The following is a 27,612-nucleotide window of genomic DNA, read 5'->3' as shown; positions in this document are numbered from 1 at the left end:
TTACTGATAGACAGAAAAAACACATAGAATATAATTTTAGCCCCCCCGCACACACACACACACGCACATATGCACATATTCATTATTGAAATAACATGTGATGTTTAGAGAACTTCCGAACTTACATTGTTTTTCAACAGTTGTTAGTACTAATTGACCTCAGGAATAATATACTAAAAATCTACCAAAATCTGCATCAGGGAAAGTGGTTATTTTCAAGATAGTATCCAAGATGGCCACCATTTACTTAAAATTAATGAATACGACTCACTCATTATCCACCCTAGAATCCTAATTAGTTTCATACTCCATGGTCTAGGAGTTAAAATAATTTGTTGACACAGGGTAGAGTGAATATAAGGATCCCAGGATACCTGGAAAATATAAGATGGCATCAAAAAAGCCTGCCGTGTGCTAAAAATCCGCAATTTGGTTTTGATTCAGTGATTTTAAGGGTGAAGTAGTAAATTGGAAAAAAAATAGTTACAAGGAAAGTGAGTTGTCTGGTGGTTCCAAAAATCCATGATGGCTTCAAAAAATTTATTCTGAAATGGCTGCTAATATTAAAACAGACATAGCTGATTTCATATCGTCCATGGAAATGTGATTTCGATGTTTAATTTTAAACCACTGGTTTGGGTTAAATAATTATATAAGGATAATTTACAAGGACAGTCAGTGGTCTGGTATGTCCGAAAATCAAAGATGAATTCCAAAAAATGATCTAATGGCTGATGATACTTAAAGCGGACAAAGTTCATTTCATATCGGCCTGGGAGATATCAGGTGGGTGTTTCATAAAGCTGTTCGTAAGATAAGACGACTTTAAGAACGACTGGTGATCCTTTCTTTTTGGTAAATGGTATACACCATCATGACCATAGGGGATGGTTTAGCGCGTAAGACAGGATCACCAGTCGTTCTTAAAGTCACTCTTAACTTACGAACAGCTTTATGAAACGGCCCCCAGTTTGGTGTCTAAACCAATGGCTTCAAGGGTCAAATAAGACATTTGGATAAGTAAATAAGGGCTGTCAGTGGTCTGCTATGTCAAAAAATGCGATATGGCCTCCGAAATGCATGGTCTAAATTGACTGTGGTTCTTAAAAGTAGACATAGTTCATGAGAATGCACATTGTGGATTTGATTTTGGTGTCTACACTAGAGTTTAAAGGATCAAGTATTGTTTCAAGTTGAAATAACAGTCGGATGTCAAGTTTATCAAAAATCCAAGATTGCTTAAATGACTGCTATTACTTTAAAAGTGGACATAGAACATTAAACATACACCTGGGGATATTATTTTGGTGTCTACACTAGTATTTCAAGAGTTGAAATTAAAAATACATTAAGGACTGGCTACAATGACTATGCAATTATCCATTTTGCCTTAAAATCCAAGTGGGCTTTAAAAAAATGGGTTCCAAAATGACTATTTTTACTTAAAAGTGGAGACATTATTCAAACAATACCAACCTGTGAGAAATATTTTGGTGCCTACACTTATATGTATGGGATAAGTTATCATATTGATTCATGAGTTTGTAATAGCACCCACTTGATGATTTTTTTTAATCTACCAAGGATTTTAGACAAAATGGAAAACTAAATATCCTTGTTATTCGTTGAATGTATTATCTAACCCTTTATACCACCATATAGACATCCAAATTATTCCTCACATATTAATATTGTATAAACTCTGACCATTATTAATGAGTTTTAGGAATCATTTTAGATGCCATTTTGAAAACTTTCTTGGATTTTTAGGCAAAATGGACAAGTGCATATCTTTGTAACTAATCGAAAGTATTATTATAATCATGAAACCATTGAGTGGACACCAAAATCATATGTCCTTGGTGAATTTTAAATGAACGATGTCCATTTTTAAGTAACAGCATTCACTTTAGACTCAGATTTCTTCACGACATCTTGGATTTTCCGACATAGACCAATGACTGTCCTTGTTATGATATGGTAATATTTATAATATAGGTATATTTACCTAGGGAAGCTACTTCAGTTCTAAATACTGTTCTCCCAGCGGGCCTTGCCATTATTATTATTACCCTGCCTAAGATGGGCTGCCTAGGCGCTTTAGCATTCAAGGAATTCCTTCGCGCATTCAGAGAATTTCTACCGGGTACCCATTTACCTCACCTGGGTTGAGTGCATCACAATATTGATAAATTTCTTGCAGAATGAAACTATGCCATGGCTGGGATTCGAACCCACGGCCCTTTCAAAGTCAAAAGACCAATCCACTTGGCCACAACACTCGAACGTTTGTAACTAATTTTCTGACTTTAAAAATCATGGTTTAAACATGAAACCATATTCTTGATGGATATTACATGTCCACTTGTAAATAACAGTGGCTACTTTATACTCTATTGTTTAACATACTCGACCAACGACTCTCCTTGTAACTTATTTTAATGTATTATTAGACTCACTTTTCCGTGGTAGTCACACACATTCATATTCCCGGATATTGAACAAACTATATCGGTTTTTCAAGCAGCAACAGCAATTTCAAATTCCATTTTTGGAAGCCATCTTGGATTTTTTAACATACCGGACCACCGACTGTCCCGGTATGTTGAGTCCAAGATGGCCTCCAAAAGTTAAATAAATAAAGGAAACGGTATTCTTGTCCCAATTATGATCGTTGAAACCATGGTCTAGACACCGATTCCATCTATCTCAGGTATATAAAATGTGCTATGTCCATTTAAAGTATCAACAGCCATTTTAAACTCCATTTTTGGAAGCCATCTTGGATTTCTGGGTCCTTGTAACTTTTCCCGATATACTTCTTCACCCTTAAAAATCTTTGAATAGGAACCAAATTAAGGTCACTTAAGTAACAAAAAAATCCAGGATTTTTTATTTCAGCCCAAGGCAGCCATTTTGCCCCCCCCCCCTCCCTGTGGGAGGGGGGGGGCGAGAATCAAAACAAATTAGATGCCCATCAATGAATCGGCATTGGAAATAATTGCTCTTGAAATGTGTCAGCTTTCAAATTTTTTGATAAAATTACAGTGCCTAGAATTTGATTTTTTTTAGAGAAGTGCTTATCATAAGTTATGGCGCCCTCTAGTGTTGTAGTAAGGTTTTCACTGCATAAAATCCTGAAATGGGGATGATTTTTACATCAATTGACCAAAAATAATGATATACATTACATGTGATATATTCCTCTGTTGTTGGATTGTATAACAAGACATATTCATTTCATTTTGTAATCCTTTTGTCCTAATTTTGGTGCCAAAAAAGGGATAAATAATATTTTGGGGGCAATATTTTACAATTTTGGGGCATTTTTCGTAAAGTCCGCCCCGTACGGTAAAAGTTAAAAAACATTGACATCACCACATCATCAAATATTCATTCTCATACACCTCAGACAACTTTAAGATATAATTGGCAAAGAAAAGTGAGAAATAAGGTTGAAAACAATGGATTATCCTATTGGGCTTTGTACAGGCCAATATGGCGCCAAAAAGGACCCCCCACAAAGGGAGAGAGGGGTCTGAAAATTTGACCCCCCTCGTTTTTGGTCTAAGGGGACCCTATTGAAGCAAAAACAACCAAAAAATCAATTTTGGCACGCTAGTCCTACGGGAGCTGTGTCAGTGACATACCGTACCACACTAAAAGGAGAAAGCCACTGGTCTCAAAGGAAACCTTCTCATGCACTCTGAATATCATTTTTCATCGCTATATTGGTTTAAACAATTCCGTTGTTCGAATTTTTTTTCATATTCAATAAAAAGGTTCTTGTGAAAATCTAAACCTATACAATTCGTATAATATTATACGTTTTACTTGCATGCAATCGTGTAATCCTTCCAGGTATAAAGATATTCATTTGCTAATATCATTTTGTCAACCCGAGCTCTAAGTGCTACCATGATATTTTTCTTTTTATTTAAAATTTTAAGTTGTCTTCGTGATTTTTATTTTGTCTTTTTGAAAACTTACAATATGTTTTTATAGGCGTGTTTTTTTTTTGCATCGTTCTATTTTTGTTGACCTTTGCTTTATAAACATGCAGAAAAACAGTCTGCAGGCTATATACCCACGGGACATGATGATACTACTACTACTACTACTCGATAATATTAATAATAATAACGAAAACAATATTAATAATAATAACAATTAAGAAGAAGAACATGATAGCCAAAAAATACTAATAATGCACTAAAATTGTCACTAATTGTAATAGGGATGCATTTTCATTCTTGGGGGCATCCGGGGGATGGTTTCACATGTAATTGAAGAAATTGTTGTTCCCAGTGGAGGCACCAGGATTTTCAAGGGGTGGGGGCAAAGGCGGACATGTTTTTTTTTTCTTGCCTATTTCACAAAATCACGAGCGCGAAGCAAGAGCTATTTCTTACTGACTGGGAAATGGACCTGTTAAGAACTTTAAAGATGACATCTCTCCAATATCGAGTGCAAAGCGCTAGCTAAAACCCCATCCTGATGTAAATTGTATATTTAAGCACTTTTTTTGTAAAATGATCAACAGGATGGGTATCTCACTAAACAATGGATGCGAGTATGCGTAGCTGAAAAGGTTTGACATTCAGCAATTTGTTTTTAATATTATGAATATACATGCGTATTTTGCTGAAAACTCAAATAGTGAAAACTCAGATCTCTAGAAGAAGAATTTGTGAAAATCGTTTTGAAAACGGGATATTAAAAGTCCCATGTGCTCCTATATTGAGCGCTTTTATTCATCTCAATCGACAGCCACTCAGCGCGAAGCGCGACAAAATTTTGAATTTGATATAATGACCTGAAAGATTTGTTGGCCGAGCTAAATGATGACAAAATTTCATTATTTGAATGGTAAAAAATGTTGCTTTGGAGCACTTTATAGCTTGAGTAGGATGTTTATGATAGCATTCTTTCTCCATTGTTCAAAATTTAATGAGGGCCGGGGGGGGGGTAATGATCTTGACTGGGGGCAAATACCCCCACCCCCTTGGTGCCGCCACTGATTGATAGGTAATTGTTAGAACAATTATTGTTCTACTGATAAAGTGGTTGGTTATATCAAAGAGCTAATACCAACACCACCAAACGGTTTAACATCAGGGACAGAGATAGATGGTGAATCACCTGATTGTGGAAAATAAGCAAAACATTAAAATGTCATAACTTTCTTATTTTATCCGATTTCGATGAAATTTTCAGTGTTTTTTTTTTAGTTTCCTCTCCAAATCACCATTTTTCTTACGGTTGGACTTGACTTTTAACGAGATTGCGCATATAGCTTTGACGCTCCACTAAATACCTTGAAATCTTAAAAAGGGTGTTTGGGCGGGAGAAAGATCATTTTAAGTGACATCTTAAGCGGGAGACACAGAGCCTGGGCGGATCTCAAGCGGGAGAACGGGAGAATTTGGGAAAATTGGCTTTCGGCGGGAGAGTTAAGTCTCTGGGATATAGATTTTTTATTTTTGTCCCTTTTGTACATAAATGTGTCCCTCTTCTCTCCCCGCCTCTCTCTTTAGTCATCATATTATATCATATTGCCATTTCTGTGTTGTTTATCTTATGTTCTTTGAATTCGTAATGAGGAACCTTATTACAAACAAGTTGCTTCACTTAGGTCTACTCGTAAGTTCCTTTAATTGAATTTATTCCCTCTTCTCTAAAATTATTAATTTTTTAAAAATTATTTCTTTTCTGTCTTAAGCTGTGTAATGTTTTTCTACATACTCTGTTTATATGTATACTTGTATGTTTTATCATGTACTCTGATTATTGTTTCATATACACTTGTATGTTTGTCATGTATTCAAAGTTGGAAGACAAATAAATGAAATGAAAATGAACGAATATTATGATGTGTGCGAGTCAGCGCCAAACGTGGTACACTGATTATTTATGAACAGAGAGGGCGTGCTTGACATCTTACGCGTCGCGCACGTTTTTGGAAAAGTTAGATTGGAAGAAGGGTTTTTTGCCGAGAAAGCAACAAAAATATACCAGAATGACTACTGTGAGTTCATTTGTTTTATTATGTAGATCTAGATCATAGTGTTATATTGATATTCAAAGCTAAATAATAATCTTGTTCTTTTATCTGGTAGAATCAAGTCCATTCTCAATACATACCGGTATGTGTTCGACTTCGTCTTCGGTCTACCGTACTGTACCGCATGCATGTAGAGAAGTATATAGCCTAGTACGGTATGGTATTTGCGGTCACAGACACAGACAGTGCAGTGCAGTGAGTCACTGCCTGGGATGGATGGGACTGGGTTGGTTGGCCGGTGTTGGAGTTGGTTGACGCTCTTCAATCTAAACTCCTCAAGAGTTTGGAAATCTGACTTTAATCGATAATTCCTCCTTGGTTTTAGCAAATATTAATGTGTAAATTAACACCAACAATGCACATGACCAAAACTTTGTATTTTAATTTTCTTTAAATGATATTACGGTAGGCGTAAGGACACTAGTATTCAACCCGTTTTGAGAGTTTCCTCAAATATAAAGAAATATAGAATTCACCTGAATTTCAGACCCGTCTTATTTCAAAGAGCAAATGCTGGTTATTCTTTTTCCGTTATTTTTTTCTTCAACCAGTCGACTGTGTGCGCGGGCGATCGAATTATACGGCGCCGGTTTTTGGCACTAGTATTCAATCCGTCGGCACTAGTATTCAACCTACCTAGCGATCATGGCGATGAAAGATGGCCCTGTTTCTCAATCTGCCCATGTCCCATCCGAATATGGACTAGACCATTTGAGTTTGAGATGAGACCAAACAGGGAATTAATCGAATCCAGAGACTTACAAAGATCTAGATCTAATTTAGCAATCTAAACCCTTTTGAGATTTGCTATCTATCCTCACTATGTTGAATACTAGTGCCATTCAGTGTAAAAGGCCATCGCCGCATAATTCGATCCTCCGCGCATACAGTCGACAGATTGATAAAGACAATACCGACAACAGATTACCCTTGAAATAACAAAGGTATGAAATTAAGATAGATTCCAATCCATATTTCTACTAAGTATTTTGGGGAATATGTCAAAATCTTTGAATTATGCTGGGTTGAATACTTGTGCCCTTACGGTATGCCTGGTGAGACAGCATTGCAGAGTGCAGGAGGCTTCTAGAGAGTAAAAATCATTTAAGGTTCCTATTAAATACTCTCATACGAAGCCAGGTCTTCCTTTCTCTACATTTGTGTGCAGGGCCTACCACCAAACATGCCAAAAAACCTGAAACTTTTGCCCCCTAGATTTCTACTTTCTTTCTAAAAGATCTAGCCCTGAATCATGTACATGGGATACAACTTCATTTCCGACACTTCTAGTATCTACGCTATGGATTTTATTTTTAAACAAGAATTCATTAAAAAAATGAAAAAATATGAAAAGACGGAAGAGACTTGCCCGATGTTTACGCCACCATCATGTTTCCTATTCTTCCCCAACGTTACGTGACGCGAGCGTCCGTATCGTGGGTGAAGAACAATACTAATATTGAATCGGCTGTGACAAAATCGCTTTTGCCTTGTTTTTGTCTCGCCTGCATAGCAGAGCGAGACTAGTATTGGCGCCGCTTTTCCGACGGCGGCTGCGTCAACATCAAATCTTAATACACCTATCAATTGTAAGACGCACCCCCCGACCCCCGGGAATGGTGCGTCACTTGTCAGATGTGAGTCGGATTTTCATGTACCATGACGCACCTGTGTGTCTCGACTGTGACGGACCTTTTCTTACGATGACTGTGCCTGGACGAAAAAATATGACGCACCAGTGCTAGATTTTGACTGACCATCGACTGTCTCCATGACGCACTCCGTCAAGTAAATCTCCGCGGGCGCGGCGTGGCACGAACGTGCCGCTGTACTGTATGATACGACATCCGCGTACATCTATATCTCTCGCGAAGGAACCTTGCAAAGTACGATGGAATAATACCCATTCAGGGGGCGAATGCACGAGAGGGTCTTTGAAAGGACTGTCTTTGGTATCGCCCATTTTATGAGGCGCATTTTAATCATGAACTACCGTATTTGCCGGCGTATAGGCAGCACTATTTTTGATGAAAAAAAGAAGCAAAGTCCCGCGAACGCTGAATACGTGGTCAAAACAGCACGTATGCGTACGTTTGGGACTACAGTGACGCTTCCATTGTAATGGTAGTTTAAACAGCGCGTTTTAGATGAAATAGTAGAAAGCATGACTTAACTAAGAAAACATTTCAGTACCGGTACGCGATAACTTACTTTTCAAATTAAATTCTATTTGGGTCTAAATTTGTTTCCATATAACGTAGCAGAGCTCAGAGACCGTGCAACTCACTGACTCTGTCTGGGGGTCTGGGGCCGGCATTCCCCGGCAATAGCGTACGTTTGCAATATGTATTGGTATACTTTAGTCAACAACAACCTTTCTAATTGTAATGAATGTCATTACTATTTATGAAATTATGTGGAACATTGATTTAACATGTTATCATTTTTATCTTCCTTGCAGGAGCCAGGAAGATTAGCAGCACCTAGCTCGCTCTACATTTTTAAATTTATTTTTACATCGTCATCGATCGTAATGGAAAATAAAATGAAAATATTTACCTTTCGATCTTTTCTTTTGTTTTGCATCTCCAAGTCTCATCGGCCAATAAATAATATTAAAAACCTACCTTGCGATGTGTGCTGTGGTCTGCTGCGGAAATGGCGGTAGTGGTGATGATCTGATTAGGCTGGTTGGTTGTGAATAATATTTTGGATGAATTATGTGATGATAATGGTGACAATAATGATATAAGTACGATTGTGTCAATGAATTGCTATTTGAAAATGAAAATTAAAGTTACAACATTGAGATGAGTGATTTAGATTTTAACTTGTTAGGCATTCTGGATTATGATGATGATGACGACGAGGATGATGATAGAGCACGTTTATGTTGACAATAGTAAATGATGATGCACGATTTGCGTGCGACGATAAAGATGACAAGGTGATACACGAAGTTTGCATGAAATTTAATATTCTATTGCAGGTGGAAAAATAGCGTAAGTATTAAAAAGAATCATGCCGCCTTCAATATTTTCCCGCTGACAGAGACCGAGGGAACATGACAAGGTATGTCAATTCAAATTGCTTTGTGCGTGAAACAAACGATACTCTTGGCAAATATTCCCTGAAATGAACCCTTAAACAATTAAGTACAGGAATGTTTTATTGTTACGGGTCCTTTGGTCGTCGGCTTTACCTAATTTTGTTTAGTACGACCCCACCTCCTACACCTCGCGCAAATCAGACTCTAAACACGAAGTGTTGGGGCAAAAAGGACATCCTTTACAAATCATTTTAATTTTGTTTTATCATCCCCGCAAATTCGACCCTAAACAAGTAATTTTCCTAGTGAAATAGATACCCTTTTTTTCCTTATTTTTTGTGTTTTTGACACCCTTTTCACGTTACGTACGTAACGTGCCCTATCGTGAAAAAGACATCCTTTTTACGTGTTTTTTTTTTGGTCGCGCATGGTATCCACCCGTCAATGTAAGTGGCCCCCCGGGGTTCATCTTTATTCATAGGGGGGGGAGGTCCCCCCAAAAAATTGAGATGGTGGGACGATCCCCCCTAAATTTTTAGTTGATAACTTTTTTTTTTTACTTGTCAATTTTGTTTCCTGCATCCCCCTCCCCTAAATTCTGGTGGACCCCCCTAAAATGTCTCTTGTCCCCCCCCCTAAAAGTTAGGTTGATGACCTTTTTTTTTGCTTGTCAAATTATTTTACTTACATTTGTCCATCACTAAGGTAGACCCCCTCTAATTCTTTGAGTTCCGCCGCCAATGTCTTTATTTCACTTGGTCTTTACCTCTCTCTCACTCTTTATTTTTTCAATTCAATTCTGGTTTTATTGTGAAAATGGTACATGACAAAAGTCCGAAGACTCATATTATCATATTTACAAAGTGAAAATGTACATGTATATTATTAAAAGATTACAATATATCACAATTCTAGTGCTTGACAAATAACAAATATAGCCAGAAAAAATAATTTGGACAATCTCAAAAAAAGATTATTGATTGAAATTATAACATTGTAAAACTATCCTCAAAATCACATCAGCAAAGTTGCGAGTATTAAAAACATATATAAATTAACATTTACACTTTTAAATTATCATATTTAAAACAAGAAAAATATGTACATGTATATAAAAAAATTGTAAATAGCAAGACAAATTAAATAATATATAAGTCCTATAAAAATATGAACCAAATCAATGTTGTGAATAATTGCAATTTCAAATTAGTTTGAGCCTTTTGTATGACAGTCATAAAACTAAAGCGAAATAAATACGATGTTACAATAGATTGATATGAAGTCTGGAATTAACCATAGGACACCACCAGTCACAATCCCTTGACCACCCGTTTACCTGCCTTAACCAGAGAACAGCATATTCAGTGCACTGAATCCAATGTTCTCCGGCCGAAACAGGCAAATAGGTAGTCTAAGAAATGTGACTGGTACAGTATATGCTTTATAGTAAAAAAAGACATAAATAAACGAAACAAAAAAATATTGAAGTTGGGCAGAATTACATATCGAATAGTCGTATTACATGTAGGTGGAACTCAAGTAAGTAAAAAAAGAACATTGGAATAAAAAGGTGACAAACCTAACATAAAATCAATATGATTAAAGATAAACAATAAAGGGGAGTACAAAAAGTGTTACAGTTGCTAAAAAAAATAAAGCTGCATATGAAATTACAATATATTACAGAGTTCAACAATTGCACAAAGTGGGGGATTAGCGACTGTTGGTATCTTTTTGTTCTAGTCCGAGGAATCTAAAGATGATGTGCATTTCTTAGGGAAAGACCAGTTCTAACCCTACGGGTTTCAGGCAAGAAGTGGTGATGTCGTTTCGATTTTAGCAACGAGCGTGCAAATCCTTCAACAAGTTCACTCCGTCTGTCTTTAAGAGATGACACATTCATACTTTGTAGAAGTTCAATGTATGTCAAGACATTTGGCCAGGCAATGATACGCAGAGCCCTCTCCTGAACCCACTCAATGCTAGCGGATTGTTGGCAGGTAATGCTAAATGTCCAAACAGGCACGGCAAACTCAATCAATGGCCTGATGTACATCTTGTAGATTATTTATCTCATGTGACATCACCGACTTCAATAAAAAAAAAAAACATGGAAACACTGCCCATGCTTGTGTATTTATTTAAAGGACAAGTCCACCCCAACAAAAACTTGATTTGAATAAAAAGAGAAAAATTCAACAAGCATAACCCTGAAAATTTCATCAAAATCGGATGTAAAATAAGAAAGTTAATGACATTTCAAAGTTTCGCTTCATTTCGCAAAAAAGTTATATGAACGAGCCAGCTACATCCAAATGAGAGAGTCGATGGTGTTATTCACTCACTATTTCTTTTTTTTTTTTTTATTGTTTGAAATATGAAATATTTTGATTTTCTCGTCATTGTCATGTGAATAACTTTCTTATTTTACATCCAATTTTGATGAAATCTTCAGCATTGTGCTTGTCTGATTTTTCTCTATTGATTCAAATCAACATTTTCTGAGGTGGACTTGACCTTCAACTTTATTTGTACGAAAAGAAGACGTTAATTGAAAAAAATAAAATATATTCGCCGCGCTTGTTTACTGTCGCAGCGCTTGTTTATCTCCGCCACTCTTGTTTACCTCCGCAGCGCTTGTTTACCTCCGCAGCTCTTGTTTTCATCCGCAGGGCTTGATTACCTCGATCGGCCGTTTCTTCACGTCGATGGTGGATTATTTTCCTTGCGTCGCCTTCCGAAAAAGATGAAATAGTAAGAAGAATTACAGCATGAGTGTTTATTATTTCCCATTCCGCGGCGATAGTTGAACAATATTCCAACCAAGACTTTTTCCGACTTCGCCGGGAATTCTGTCATGCATTTTTTTTTCAAAGATGATTCGCAAAATGGGGGTGCCGCCTTTACGCCGGCAAATACGGTATTATTAAGCAATGGTTTTTGTTCACCAACAAATGAATAAAATATGTTGGCAGGCATTAAAAAAAACAATGTCCTACGGCGCATCATAAATCCGCAACACGAAAGACGTCCTTTGCAAAGAACACCCCCCCCATGAGAATCAGTTTTTGATCTGAGAGCCGGGAACGACGTACGAGACGCGCGCTGCAAGAAAAACTTGTTTTTCATCCTGAGCCTTCGTGCGGGCTTGCGGGCTGGATATATAAAAATGGATGTAAAGAAAAGTGAAATAACTTCTTATGCAAGGTGACAGAAAATTCAAGACAAGATTTTAATCCAAGGATGAGCATGCAGGGTTTGAATATGAACGCCCGACGACGTGAGTAGAGTGCGCGGACAGACCCGTTCGTACCATGCTGAGGCTTTATGACGCACCCCGGTAAAATGACTGACTATGACGCACCTATTCTCCATGCTCTGACTGACCAATTGCCTCCATGACGGTACCCTGAGTCACTAATTTGTTGGTAAATGACCCACCCATGACGCACCATTCCCGGGGGTCGAGGGGTGCGTCTTACAGTTGATAGGTGTATAACCTTAGGTTAAGTTTTTTAAAAGACATCAAAACTTAGAAAGTATATGGAACTAGTTCATGAAACTTGGGGCATAAGGTTAATCAAGTATTAGTAAACATCCTGCTTGAGTTTCGGGTCACATGACCTAGGTCAAAGGTCATTCAGGGTCAATGAACTTTGGTCAAGTTGGGGGTATTTGTTGGATTACTATAATAACTTTGAAAATTTATGGATCTAGTTCATGAAACTTGGACATTAGATTAATCAAGTACCACTGAATATCCTGTGCGAGTTTTTGGTCACATGACCGTGGTCAATGGTCATTTAAAGTCAATGAACTTTGGCCATGTTGGGGGTATTTGTTCAATTACCATACTAACTCTGAAAGTTTATGGATCTAGTTCATAAAACTTGAGATATAAGAGTAATCAAGTATCACTGAACTTCCCCTGTGAGTTTCAGGTCAGAAAACGAAGGTCAAAGGTCATAAAGGTCAATAAACGCAGGCCTTGTAGGGGTAAATTGTTGAATTGCCATCATAAATTTAAAAGTTTATAGATAGAGTGAATGAAATGTGGACATGGGTGTAGTTGACAACTCTTAAATCACCGTTCAAAAGTAATTTATGGTCAATGAACGTGGTATTATGTCATTATATGAATGGTGTTTTTGTGAATGATTATTTTATTGTAGTTTTCAAAGTTAGCACTGCTGCTATGTTAAATCGTGTAACGCAGGTGAGACTGCCAGAGGCGTTCCACTTGTTTCAGAAAAGTAGTCAGTAAGCCACTTTTTTTTCACCTGCCACATCCGGTTTTCCTAATTACTTTCTGAAAAGTGACTTTAAGTAATCGGCAAAACGCAGTTTCTACATTTTGCACAAGATACTAAGAATTAACTTTTTTTATAAGTCGCTCCATACTTTTTATTTCTCAAGTATTCCTTTATCATCAAATTGTAGAATGCCTATTTCAGGCCAAAACCCCCTGTATAAATTTTGTTTTGTTTCGAGATATTGGTGTAAATGTTGAATTTATTAAATACCAGACTTTCATTTTTGAGGAGTGCGATTGCGCTGGCGCTCCTACCGCGCTCCTAAAAAATAGAACAAAAAATCGCACTCAAGAAAAAAATAAGAACAAAAAATCACGCTCCTAAAAAAAAAAAATTGAAAAAAAAAGTAAATTCCAAAATAGTTCATCTTCTCATTTTGCATTGCTGTATGTAGTGTACAAAGAATATAAACAGAGAACTATCCACGAGCTGAATTAAGGTTATGAAATGATTTCACAGAGGTAGAGTGGTGCAAATTTGGTCTCGGAGGCATTTGGAGTTTAACATGCAAACTTGTTGGTTTGCCATCTGCAATAATTGGGCCATATCATGACTGCTGACTCTGGAGTATGTGGTACCTGAAACACACTGAGACCCTTTGATTTTCAATAGATTTAGTAGAGACTTTTCAATTTCTGCCTCAATATTGTTTTATGCGAAACACTTAAAGGAGAATGAAACCATTGGAACAAGATAGCTTGTGTGAAAACAGAAAAATCAAAGAAACAGATCAACGAAAGTTTGAGAAAAATCGGACAAATAATGAGAAAGTTATGAGCATTTGAATATTGCGATCACTAATGCTATGGAGATAGCAAATTGGCAATGCGACAAAGATGTGTGATGTCACTTGTGATCAACTCTCCCCATTACTTTAGTATATATATTTCACTAGAATTGCCTCTTTTATCACATTTATCCATAAATCATGTGTTCTGTTTACATGAGGGCATGTAATACATATTTTTTAAGAATACATCATGGATAAAGAGTTTGTATCATCATAAGAAAAAACAAAAAGAGACATTTTGAGGGTATTTTATAGTCCACCAAAGGGAAAGTTGTTCATCAGTGACATCACACATCCTTGTCGCATTGCCAATATGAGGATCTCCATAGCATTAGTGATTGCAATATATATATGCTCATAACTTTCTCACTATTTGTCCGATTTTTCTCAAACTTTCTTTATTCTTATTCTTTGATTTTTCTGTTTCTACACAAGCCTATTTGTTCCAAAGGTTTCATTCCCCTTTAACTAGCTCTCGCGCTGTTACAATACTCTCGCACATGGAACAATTTGTGTTGACATGACATTTACAATAAATTCTCATGTCATCACCCCCCCCCCATGATAATTTGCTATTCAATTATTTAGCCGTAAATGGTCAATGATGAAGTGTCATTTTCTGAATAAAAGTTAGTGGATAGGCATATACAGTTTCAGGAAGTGAACTTTCCAATAATAACTCTCAAACTTGAAATTTGTTTCTTCATTAATGTGCGGATAGCTTAGTGTGTCGGTATGTATGATTAAATTCTAAAGAAAGAGTCAGGGAATACCCCTAAAGTAACCCCCAAATTGACAAGAATTCATTGACAAACACGGCCATCACGATCGTCTAGGTGGCCATGGCATCAGGAGTAAGTTTGACACTGTAGGTGACTGATGTAATTCCTTGACGATGTGACAGTCAACGTAGAAGTACACCATAGATTTATCTCTGCATGGTCATGGAAATGGTACCGGTATTCTATGCTAATGGTGATATTAGGATTGTGAGGAAAGTTTTTGTCTCACCTGCGAAGCAGAGTGAGACTATAGGCGCCGCTTTTCCGACGGCGGCGGCGGCGTCAACATCAAATCTTAACCTGAGGTTAAGTTTTTGAAATGACATCATAACTTAGAAAGTATATGGACCTAGTTCATGAAACTTGGCCATAAGGTTAATCAAGTATTACTGAACATCCTATTAAAGTTTCATGTCACATGACCAAGGTCAAAGGTCATTTAGGGTCAATGAACTTAGACCATGTTGGAGGAATCAACATTGAAATCTTAACCTGAGGTTAAGTTTTTGAAATGTCATCATAACTTAGAAAATATATGGACCTAGTTCATGAAACTTGGACATAAGGTCAATCAAGTATCACTGAACATCCTGCATGAGTTTCACGTCACATGACCAAGGTCAAAGGTCATTTAGGGTCAATGAACTTTGGCTGAATTGGGGATATCTGTTGAATTCCCATCATAACTTTGAAAGTTTATGGATCTGATTCATGAAACTTGGACATAATAGTAATCAAGCATCACTGAATATTTTGTGCAAGTTTCAGGTCTAATGATTACGGTCAAAGGTCATTTAGGGTCAATGAACTTTGGCCGAATCGGGGGTATCTGTTGAATTACCATCATAACTTTGAAACTTTATTAGTCTAGTTCATTAAACTTGGACATATGAGTAATCAAATATCACTGAACATCCTGTGCGCATTTCAGGTCACATGACCAAGGTCAAAGGTCAATGAACTTTGGCTGAATTGGGTGTATCAGTTGAATTACCATCAAAACTTTGAAAGTTTATGGATCTGATTCATGAAACTTGTACATAAGAGTAATCAAGTATCACTGAACATCCTGTGCGAGTTTCAGGTCACATGATCAAGGTCAAAGGTCATGTAAGGTCAATGAACTTTGTCCATGTTGGGGTTTTTTGTTGAATAACCATAATATCTCTGTAAGTTTATTGGTCTAGTTCATAAAAAGTGGACATAGAGTAACCATGTATCACTGAACATCTTGTGCGAGTTAGAGTAGTATTCAAAGTCAGCACTGCTGCTATATTGAACCGCGTGATGCAGGTGAGACGGCCAGAGGCATTCCACTTGTTTACTTTATGACTTGGGCTTTGATAGTATTTTCTTGTGATTACCATACTTTATGGTGACAGAATGTGCTAACCTGGCTATGATCATATGATAGGTGGGCAAATATTGGGTTTGGTCTAAAGTACATGTGGGTGTGTTACACTCCAAGCAATGGCAAATATTCTTGAGCTTTGAATTTGAATTTTACTACTATATGTTTTCAGGGAATGCCACTGAATCCCAAGCCATTTTTAAATGGACTCACTGGAAAGCCTGTGATGGTTCGTCTCAAATGGGGAATGGAGTACAAGGGCTACTTAGTATCTGTTGATGGTTACATGAATGTTCAGGTAAGTTAAATATATTAATGTTAACTTTAAAACAGATAGCCATAGCCCTAGACATATCTATTGATCAATTGAGTTTGATTTGAGTTTGATTTATTTATTCACGGATAAAACATAAAAGCCTGCAATTCAGCCAAAAAGACTGCTTTTCAGCAAGGCCGTGATTTAGAATAAAATACAAGTTTAAAAACATCAAACATATTAACATATAATTGTAGAAAACGAAGAACATAAATTGAGGGAGGGGGAACAACACAAAAATAAAGGAAAAGAAAAGAGAAAGATAAATCATTTGACAAAACAACTATAGCATTTGAGAAAAGGCATTTAAATTGGCAATTGCTCTGATTTCTTGAGGCAATGAGTTGAAGTAATTTGAGGCACAATACAATGGACTCTGTTTCAAACAATTTGTACGAGGTTTTGGCAACTGGATAAATCTTTCTCTATTTCTTAATCGATACATAGTATCCCTTAATGTTATACGAAAATGTAAAGAGTCAGGTAATACCTGATTTATTGCTTTGAAAATTATATTAATAGCAGATTTTCTCCACCTTTCTTCTAGCCGGTCAACACCAACTGTATTGTATAATGCTTCTCTATTATACCGAGCATCAACTCCAAGTACAACACGAAGAGCTCTATTTTGCAATATTTGAAGTCTTTGCAAATCAGTGGAATTTCCATTCATCCAAATTATTGAACAGTAATCGAAATGTGGTTGAATAATTGTCTTATAAACCAATAGGGCAGTATCATAGTCTATAAACGTTCTTACACGTTTCAGCAATTGAAAATTTCCATTAGCCTTAATCCTGACTTGATTGATTTGAGATTTCCAATTAAGGTTTTCATCAATTTGTACCCCAAGATATTTGCAAGTATTCACCCTTTCAAGCATAATACCATTAATATTAATACTGATATTAGTACATTTACGTAGTGCTGACTTTGTACCAATAAGGATATATTTAGATTTGTTGACATTCAAAAGAAGATGATTATGGAAAAACCACTCATTCAACAGAGATAATTCATGATTTAAAGTTGTTTGTAATTCCATAGGATCTCTAGCAGCAAAGTAGAGACATGTATCGTCTGCATATAATGACACTACTTTTCTTGACAACATTAGGTAAATCATTCATCATCATTATAAATAGCAAAGGGCCAAGTATGCTCCCTTGCGGGACTCCACTATGAATCAGTGATAGTGGAGATATTTTTGAACCAACTGACTGCCATATCATCAAAGCCCATACAAGGTAGTTTCTTCAGTAAAATTTCCTGGGGCATAAGATCAAAAGCTTTTGCAAGGTCTAAAGTAATTATCCCAACTATGAGTCCTTTATCAACGGAATTTTGTGAGTCTTGAATAACATTAATTAAAGCAGTGGAAGTTGAATGTTTGGGTCGAAAACCATGTTGACATTCAGTTAACAATTTATTATTCACCAAATAGCTATACATGTTTAAAACAAGTTTCTCTATAACCTTTGAAAGAACAGGTAGTACCGAAATAGGTCGATAATTTGAAGGATCATTTGCATTACCCCCTTTAAACATAGGCGTAACTCGGGCTATTTTCCATTGATGTGGAAATTTACCCTGGGTTAAAGATAAATTAATTACTTGCAACAATGGCAATAAAATATAATTAACAGAATTTTTAATGATGCATGCTGGAATTTGATCAAATCCTGTAGATAAACATAATGCATTTCCTTAAATCAACATCTGATATTGTATCAAAATAAAAGACACATGAAGCTTGTTTCAGAAATTGTTCCATATCATTTCCAAACTGAGAGTTTCCCCTTTTCCGCATTGCTACAGTAGAGAAAAATGTGTTCAAACAAGTAGCAATGTTTTTATATCCAGTGATCTCACTTCCAAAATCAACAAACTTGTTGATAGTTTTCCTCGTCTTTTTACTCGGCAAAAGATATCTAAGTGATTTCCACAACGCTGATGAATTTCCATGATTCTTGATAATAGCTTTACGGATATAACTGCTTTTGCCTTTCTGATCACTGATGTCACTTGATTACGAAGCTTCCTATACGTGCTCCAATGATCTTCGTTCTTTGTTTCCTTTGCTCTACTTTTCATTTTATCTCTTTCACGCATTTTCTTTAATATATCTGCATTCATCCATGGCGTTTCTCTATTTCGAACTCGTTTCTTTCTAAGTGGAGCGTGTTTGTCAAAAATGCGGTTCAGATTAATTTCAAATGCCTCATATGCAGTATCAACATCATTTTCTACAAGAACATCATTCCAGTTTATTTGACTCAAATCATTTTTAAAATCATTCATATCAATTTGCTTCAGATTTCGACTGTAAATAAACTTATGATTTACTGGAGGAGAGCGACATTTTCCATACACAGATAAAACCATATAGTGATCACTGAGACATATCGGAACAACATCACAATAAATGATCTTACTATGGTTTGATGAATAGAAAACATCAATTAATGTTGTAGTTGTTGACGTAACTCGAGTGGGTTTTTCCACAAACTGTTTTAAATCATAATCATTTGCAATGTGTAACAAGCGACTTGTATGATTCGAAAGTGGCGTTTTCAGTAGATCACAGTTGAAATCACCAAATAAAACATATTCATATGATTTAGCTTCAACACGCTGAATAACATGAAGCCAGACTAGACTGATTCAATTTGACATGAGACAGGAAAAAATATTATTTCATTTACAGTATTTATTGAATGTCTTGTTTATGCTTCTTATAGCCCAAAGTTCTTCCCCAATTTTATACCATTATTTATCATTTTAATGCATTTGAATAACTTTTTAGAAAAGAATTTGAGCAGATATACTCAAACATGTACACAAAAAGTTATGTTTTTCAATTAGCCAGTTATTTAGTCAAGAAGAAGAGTAAAAAATATATTCCATGTCAATACATGTAGCTACTCACCTAACGCAATTTCCTTGTAAAGTGTAATATTCTGCTTGTATTTTATTTTCTTCTGTGTTTTTTCTAGTCATTCTCAATGAAAGACTCTCATGAAAATATAGTGCTGCTAAGTCAGGCAGCATGTTCTGATTTGGTTCTGCAGGGTTCTGCAGTTCAGAACTTTGGTTCGAAACAGATAAAATAATGGATCGCCATTTGCGAACCCTCAGCCAGTTTGTCACAAAGGTCTGTCATATATTTATAATAAATTTTGTTTCTATGAAGAATGGTTATAAGTAGAAAATTTCCTGGTGTGGAAATTTTTTGGATTTGGCTACTAGATCGGCGAGCGCAAATTTATTGGCATCTATTTTAATGTAAGTGTTGAACTGCGGTTCAATTGCGTGTATCGTTTTGGCAAAGAGATCGCATAATTTGATGTATAGAGGGCGACATTTAAGCAAGCAAGCTTAAGCTCCAAAATCATATGTATCACGAGAATTTGTTCCATTTAAGCAATGTGATCATTTTTTTAACAGTCGCAGATCGGTATTTAAATTATGATTTTGGTTGAAATATAATTGGTTTTGCTGTTTGATTGGTAAGTGTTTAGATCTGTTTAGTTTTTAAGAAGACGTTGGGTCGATTGCCTGTGTTTGTTGATTGATCCCATAGTACTTTGAATAGCTATAATCCCTCCCCCGGTCCTTACCCAGTGCACGGCTGTCCATACCAGGCCAGCAGCCCCTCCGTTTTGCCTTCTCCGATGTCCGCCCAGCAAAGAAAAGTTGCGCTAAATATAACAAAAGCTCATGATAGATCAAAACAATGCTGAATTACGCTGCTTTAGAGCTAGAATTATGATCAGAAAATACAAGTTTGTTGCTGAAATGTTAATTAAAACCATTCACAAATGGGGAAGAAGAAAGTTACTTTGTGATTATGGAGTGTGCAGTGCGAATTCAAGAACATGCGATTATGGCTGGGGTGCCGATACTAATACGGAAAAAGAAAATACTGACATTGGAAAAACATTTCAAATTTAGAATTAATCAGATTTTGGGTTTCATTTTCCTTTAAAATCGGCATCTCTCAACATGAAAAAAACAAAAGAAAAGAAAATTCAATGTTTTGAAACATAATCATGAGAGATTTTCTCATGTATGATTTTCATGCATTGTATGGTGTGATGTTTTTTTTTCAAGAAATTGTACATGACATGAATTTTGATAACTTATAACAGAGTGACATCTGACTTATTTCGCAGCTTGCAAGTACAGAGGAATACATTGATGGAACATTTACAGGAAATCTTGGCGAAGTACTAATCAGGTGAGATGAAGTATGGCTGCATCAGTGATCGTGTCATGAGGGACATTGGACAAGTCTTTATTATACGCCCGTCCTGGACGGGACGTATTATGGTATCACGCTCGGTGTCCGTCTGTCCATTAACTTTTCCTTGTAAACGCAGTAACTTCAGTTTGACTTAACCTCGGCTCAAATAATTTGTTGTGTATGATACTAGCATGGATCCCAGGCAGGAAGCCCATTGATTTTGAGGTCAAAGGTCAAGGTCACAGTGACATGTTTTCATCTTACCTTTCTGCAGTCTTCGTAAACACGATAACTTCAGTTTGACTTCACCTAGGCTCATATAATTTGGTGTGTATGATACTAGCATGGATCCCATGAAGCCTATTGATTTTGAGGTCAAAAGGTCAACGGGACATGTTTTCATCTTGCCCTTCTGCAGTCCTTGGAAGCCTAATGATTTTGAGGTAAAAAGGTCAAATGTCAAGGTCACAGCGACATGTTTTCATATTGCCCTTTTGCAGTCCTTGTACACATGAGAACTTCAGTTAGCCTATTGATTTTGTGGTCAAAAGGACCAATGTCAAAGTCACAGCGACATGTTTTCATCTTGCCCTTCTGCAGTCCTTGTAAATGGAGAACTTCAGTTCAACTGAACAAAGTGTCATATAATTTAGTGTGTATGATACTAGCATGGATTCCAGGAAGCCTATTGATTTTGAGGTCAAAGGTCAAGGTCACAGCAATATGTTTTCATCTTACCCTTCTGAAGTCCTTGTAAAGACAATAACTTCAGTTTAACTTAACCTCGGCTCATATAATTTGGTGTGAATGATACTAGTTTGGATTCCAGGAAGCCTATCGATTTTTGGGTCACAAGGTCAAAAGTTACAGAGGTCATTATTTGAAAGGTTCAGAAATTATAGGTTTGTAAATTTTTTTACCTGGAAAGGCTGGAATTAACATTTAAAGCAGTTAAGATTTTCCACCAAAAGACTTCTGAGACCACTACATGAATTGGATACTACAGATTCTGTATCATGAATTATGTAGAGTTGTGTGGTTTATTCACCATGCTGGATATACGTCTGGGCTGTTCTGAGACCACCTTCCATTTCCATGTATCTATCACTCATTTATTTCTCATGCAATGTATATGTCTTTGCCATGATTGAGTTCAAGTACAATTTTGTTTTTAAATGAACAGGATTTGTGGTCATTATATATTTATGGACAGTGAAGCGAGGGTTTCCCCTCGCCCCCTCCACCAAGATTATACCTTAAAGAAAATGCATATATGCCATTTTAAAGAAATTGAGAAAGTATTTTTTTCTCTGAAATGATGGTTTGTAGCGAATGCTATTGAGGAATATTGAGAGCAATGGATTATCACTTTTGTATCTTTCAATTTCTTTGTAGGTGTAACAATGTAATGTACATCCGAGGTGTGGAAGAAGAAGAAGAGGATGGAGAAATGAGGGAATAACAGCAGTACAATGATGAACCTTCAATGGACAATAACTATGTATATTTTGTGTATATTTGTAATAATCATCCAATAACTGGTTTACATCCTGGAAAGTTCATGGAATGTTCTACAAACGAAATTATCGGTAATAGATGGTGGCTTCTCCTGGTTGGTAGTTGTATCAGATGTTCCATGCAGAACCAGTTCATGGTGAAAATGGTGAAAACACTGGGAAGTATGCCTATTTGTGATTTTCCTTCAACATGTTTTCTCCTTTTGTCTTGACATACTCAGACGTACAAGTTTGAAATGTTATTATCTTTAATGGTAATATTTGGCTTGTATGGATCCACAATGGTCTAATGCTCAGTCTGTCTAACACCATCATGGCAAAATCCTCTTGGTCTACTTTCAATTTGGGCCAACATTTGGTCAAATAAATTTTAGTTTATTAACAGTTCATCTAATGGAATAGACTCAGTTGATATTAGACAAAATGAATACAGCCTGTCTGGAAATGACAAATTGATAATTGATTAGACCAAATGGTTACTACAGAGCTGCTAATTAGTACTGATTTTCTGTATGAAGTACTGAAAATAGAGAAGAATACTGATGGTTTCATGCAAAATACTGATTTCTTAAGTTTCAGTTTATGTGATGTCCTTTGGTATTCCTGTGAAAATACTAATTTCCTCACCAAAATAGTGATTTTCAGCCTTGAAATTACTGAAATGTTCTTGTTCAGGTTGGCAGCTCTGTTAATAGTTAAACTAATGATAATGAACAATTATTAAACTAGTTGTGATGAGACTACAAAGAGAAAGTACACAATGTGGATGTAGACTAAGTGTCAATTTCCCAATATTTTGATCATGTGTTTGGACATGGAAGGAATATTATTCATGTAAACTGAAGATGAATAGTGAATACATGTACCAAAAGGAGTCCATTTTTTCAGGTTCACTGATTATAAGATCACCCAGGACTTCTCCATATTGTCTTGTCTATTGCAAAGATATATTTTTTTTGCTTAATTATGGTTGCATTTGATTTATACAAAAGATTACAACTAATTTTAAGGGAGGATAGAATATAGATAGTACTTTTAGTTCTTCTGCAGAACATTTGACTTCACTTTTCTGGGAAATATTGTGTAGTATTGAGTTGAAAATAAATGAGGGAGATTGGCGATTTTGCCCCCATGACAACCTAAAACTCCCCCAAAATTCCTCAAAATGCGTGCTTCGAGGAGGTGCAATAGCTCAGTCGGTAGAGCTGAGGTTTTTGGATTCTGGGGACCTGGGTTCAATTCCCACTAGGTACGCTAGTGCCCTTTGGTATTTAAAAAAGGCATTAATCCTTAAGCCGTTGGTTCCCTGGTTGCTTGCTTACATTCATGCTTTCTTGGCAATCTTGTAAATAAAAATCACCACCACCACCATTTGACCATTTTTATAAGAGCCTCCAAAATTCTTCAAAGGGACCATTCTAATTGATAATTTTTTTCCCTCTTTGTCATTTCCAAGTGGCATAATATGAATATTGGAGGCAAACAGTGATGTACAGGCCATTGAATAAGTCATGTTGAGGTGTTATTTTGTATGTTGAATGTGTTATGCACTGCTGCATGGCAATCTAGACTGTTCATTATAAAAGGAAATTCTGTTATTTTTAGTGATTGATTACGTAAATGCTGATTGTTTTTCATAGTCGTGTCTAGTCATTTTGTAAAATTTTCCCGACCAAGAGTAGGTTTTAAATAAACCATTTTTATAAAGAAATGTATCAAAGTTGAGTTGTGATTGATATTCACCTACTAAACAATGAACAACCCCTGAGGCATGCTCTGGGGTGAAGATATTTATGACTCAATAAATAAAGCAAAATGCTAAAAATTTAATCACAATCGGATAACAAATAACAAAGTTATTGAATTTTAAAGATTTGCATTATTCTGGTGAAACAGTTCTGGGCATGTCTTAATGAATATTAATTGTTAGGTGTTTAGAGGATGTCATATCCCCACTTATTCTTTTGTATTTTTAGTTTATTCATTTCTTTCCTACAAGGAACTAAAACAACTGAATTGACAATTGATTAAGTGGATTAGTTATTTCTTGCTGCAACTTATTTCTTCATAATGGAGACAAATCAGTTACACATTTATGAAAAAATGAAACGATTCAATTTCATGTAATAACATAAGAAAAAGAAAGAGGGGATGTGACATCATCAGTCCTTCTAATGAATATTCATGAAGACATGCCTAGAACTGTTTCACCGGAATAATGCATATCTTTAAAATTCAATAACTTTTTAATTTGTTATCTGATTTTGATGAAATTTTCAGCATATTGCTTTGTGAATGTAAATATAGTTATTGAGATATAGATTTTTTCAGCCCATAGCATCCCTTTAAAAAGTCAAAGTTCTTAATTGAACATCTATTTTGATTATTGCCTATTAGACAAGACCATATGAGGCAAATTTGAGTTCTAGAAGCATTTTGGGGTTAAAGTCAAATTCACACAATTTGAATGTGCTGAATCTGATAAGACTGTTTCCCAAGCCGATTTCTCACGTTTTCACCATCTAATTTGCATAAAACAAAATGGCTGCCAAATTGGCCATTTATAATCTTATTTCTACAATTTTCTTATATAATATTCGCTTTCACAGATATGGATACTGCAAAATCATGCATACATAATGTGTACCTTTCGGGAATTTTTTTTCTGTTTGTCGTTATTAATTATGCAAACTTATGCATATTTTGCAATATTATGCTATAATTTGATAATTCCACCCAAAACCTTATTTTTGGTACAAATAGCATTTGTATCATTGTGAATAATTTTTTGGCCCTTAAAAATATAATATTACAGTCAATTTTCTTATTTATTTTATTGTTCTTTGAATTTTTATAAATGTACTTTTTGCATTTTCTGCCCTTTGCTTTGGACATGTTACGAGATCTTTCAAAAACTAATATCAATGGCAGAGGATATTAAGCTTCAATGATTGAATTATTTGATAAACTTATTTTGCTGCAACTGTTAATAGAGAAGAAAACACACATCCTCCCACACCCTCATCGCTATAGAAAGTAATATGCTTTCAAGGTATGTTAGACATGCCAAATACATAAACACACTGATGCTGATCTTATTATGACAATTACCAAATTAAAAAAACCTGTAATAAAAGAGTTTAGAAATTTGAAAACTAGTAATCATGCGGAATTTTCTAAATTAGATACATGAAAAAGTTTTATATGTCCTTTATAAATAGTATTAAATTAAACGTATGATATACAGTGCGTTTCAAAAAAAAGTTTACACTTAGAAAAAATCTTGTAAAATTATACATTTGTAATATCCTGAAGATTTTTCCACATTTTAACATTGTTACAGATTCATTTAAGCAAATTACGATATAACTGTCAAAAAATGTTTCCGCTTGAGTGAGCACCACTTTTAAAAAGTTAGTGAAAAATGATTTGCACAAATCTTTGAAATAGTTATGCAAATAAAAGTAGACATTAATGATGAAGAACATGTGGAATTTAGCTAGTAAAATTGATATGAAGATATCTTTTACCTTTGTACATGTAATTTGTTTCCTTGCCCAAAACACTTCGAAGAGTGCACTGCGCACCAGCCCACTCCCCCACACACCGAGGCCATTGTCACGATATTTGCTTTACACTGAGCAGTGATTTACATAAAATGGCTTAGGCTTGATTTTCATTTAGTTAATCATTGTCAAGCTTAGGAAAAGTGTGGGGAAACATGTATTAAATAAAAATGAAATGTAAACCCACTTTAAATGATAAAACTTAGTGAAAATGCTGAAGATGTCTGATATAAACTTTTGGTCAGATTCAGTTATGTCCTCAGATCCAGCTGGCACAAAATAGGTAAAGGTTGTGCTGACTAAGTGGTGAAATGTCAATTTGGGTGGCAAAATTGTTACAAAAATGCTTGAATGTATCCGTTTTATTTCAACTGACTAAAAGTCCAAGGGAAATATATGAGAAATGTTTCGCAGGGTAAGTTTGATTTCGCCCTTTCCCCTTGACACAGCGTGAAAACAAGCATTTCTGCGCAAACAGATTTCTGCAAGCTTTGCAAAAATGGAAAGTGCTCACTCAAGTATAATATTCTGTCAAAACTTTTACTTTCATTGGATAGATGAGACCCAAACCCAAGAATATATGTGAAAAAATTACCCGCATGTTGTATATTTTTTAATTCCCAGGGCTTTTGCAAAGTGTAAACTTTTTTTTGATACGCACTGTATATAATGTAGTTTATCAATCTGATAGAAGTATCAGTGGTGTTAACATCCTTATAGTAAAACTACATCTTTGATTCAGCTCCATCAGAACTGCAATCATCGCAGTTAACCAAAGAACAGTTTGTAATAAGGGCAAGGGGCCTTTATTACCAGACCACTTACTCATTGTCTTGGTCATTACCGATTTATATATTTATTTGGCGACGATACATTTCCCCGAGTCTACCATCAAAGTGATAACTGAAGACTACGGTTTCTATCCGATCCTTGGATTATACTTTGCCGAACGATACTGAATACAGAATGGGAAATGATAAAAACATGGTTCTAACAACAGATTAGCTCCATGATAAAAGCATGGGCAAGAAGGCTTCCAGCCCAGTCAATGCCCAATGCAGAGCAAATGTTCACACTGCGTCCTATGATTGAAAAGTGCTAGGGATGCCTGATGAAGGTAAACCAGCAAGGAGACAGAAATCCAGTCTAGAGGTTATCGGGGCATAGATGATATTTTCTCTGGCACCTCGTATAAGACAATGCCTGATCTCAGCAATCCTGTGGAGCTGGTTGTATGGAGACTGGCAGACATTTGATGTGTGTTCTTGCTATTGTTCTATCAAAGACTATGTCAAGATTTCTAGCCTTGCATACTGGATATATAGCTTCCCCAACTATTAAGACTGGAGTCGTAATCAAGATAATTACCCATATATGACAAAAAGATATTCAAATTTTTTTATTGTTAAGCTTCAGATAACCTTCATCCACATCAAATCTCACTGGCAGCATCAACAGCAGCTGCACAAACTTTTGCATCTCCAACGTTTGGATCAAAAGTGAGGTATACAGCTGGATGTCATCAGCATAATCTCATAATTCTAAAAAAAAATCATTTTATGATTGAAATTGAAGCAATCAAACATATCGGCTTTGATTACAGATAGGTTCATGAAAT

The 27,612-nt window shown here is 35.9% G+C and overlaps 1 protein-coding gene across 1 annotated transcript; it reads left to right on the top strand.

Annotated features, from left to right (window-relative positions):
• Positions 1 to 5,913: 5,913 nt before the first annotated feature.
• On the top strand, positions 5,914 to 24,139 carry LOC121410093 (small nuclear ribonucleoprotein F). Its single transcript, XM_041601962.1, has 4 exons — positions 5,914 to 6,028; positions 16,522 to 16,647; positions 20,841 to 20,905; positions 22,307 to 24,139. The coding sequence occupies exons 1-4, from the start codon at positions 6,020 to 6,022 to the stop codon at positions 22,371 to 22,373; spliced, it is 267 nt and encodes an 88-aa protein (XP_041457896.1). The 5' UTR covers positions 5,914 to 6,019; the 3' UTR covers positions 22,374 to 24,139.
• The last annotated feature ends 3,473 nt before the right edge of the window (positions 24,140 to 27,612 follow it).

The sequence above is a fragment of the Lytechinus variegatus genome, chromosome 3 (assembly GCF_018143015.1).
Source record: "Lytechinus variegatus isolate NC3 chromosome 3, Lvar_3.0, whole genome shotgun sequence".
NCBI classification, from domain to species: Eukaryota; Metazoa; Echinodermata; class Echinoidea; order Temnopleuroida; family Toxopneustidae; genus Lytechinus; species Lytechinus variegatus.
Note: the sequence above shows the minus strand (reverse complement) of the source record. Positions and strands in the feature narration are given on the sequence as shown.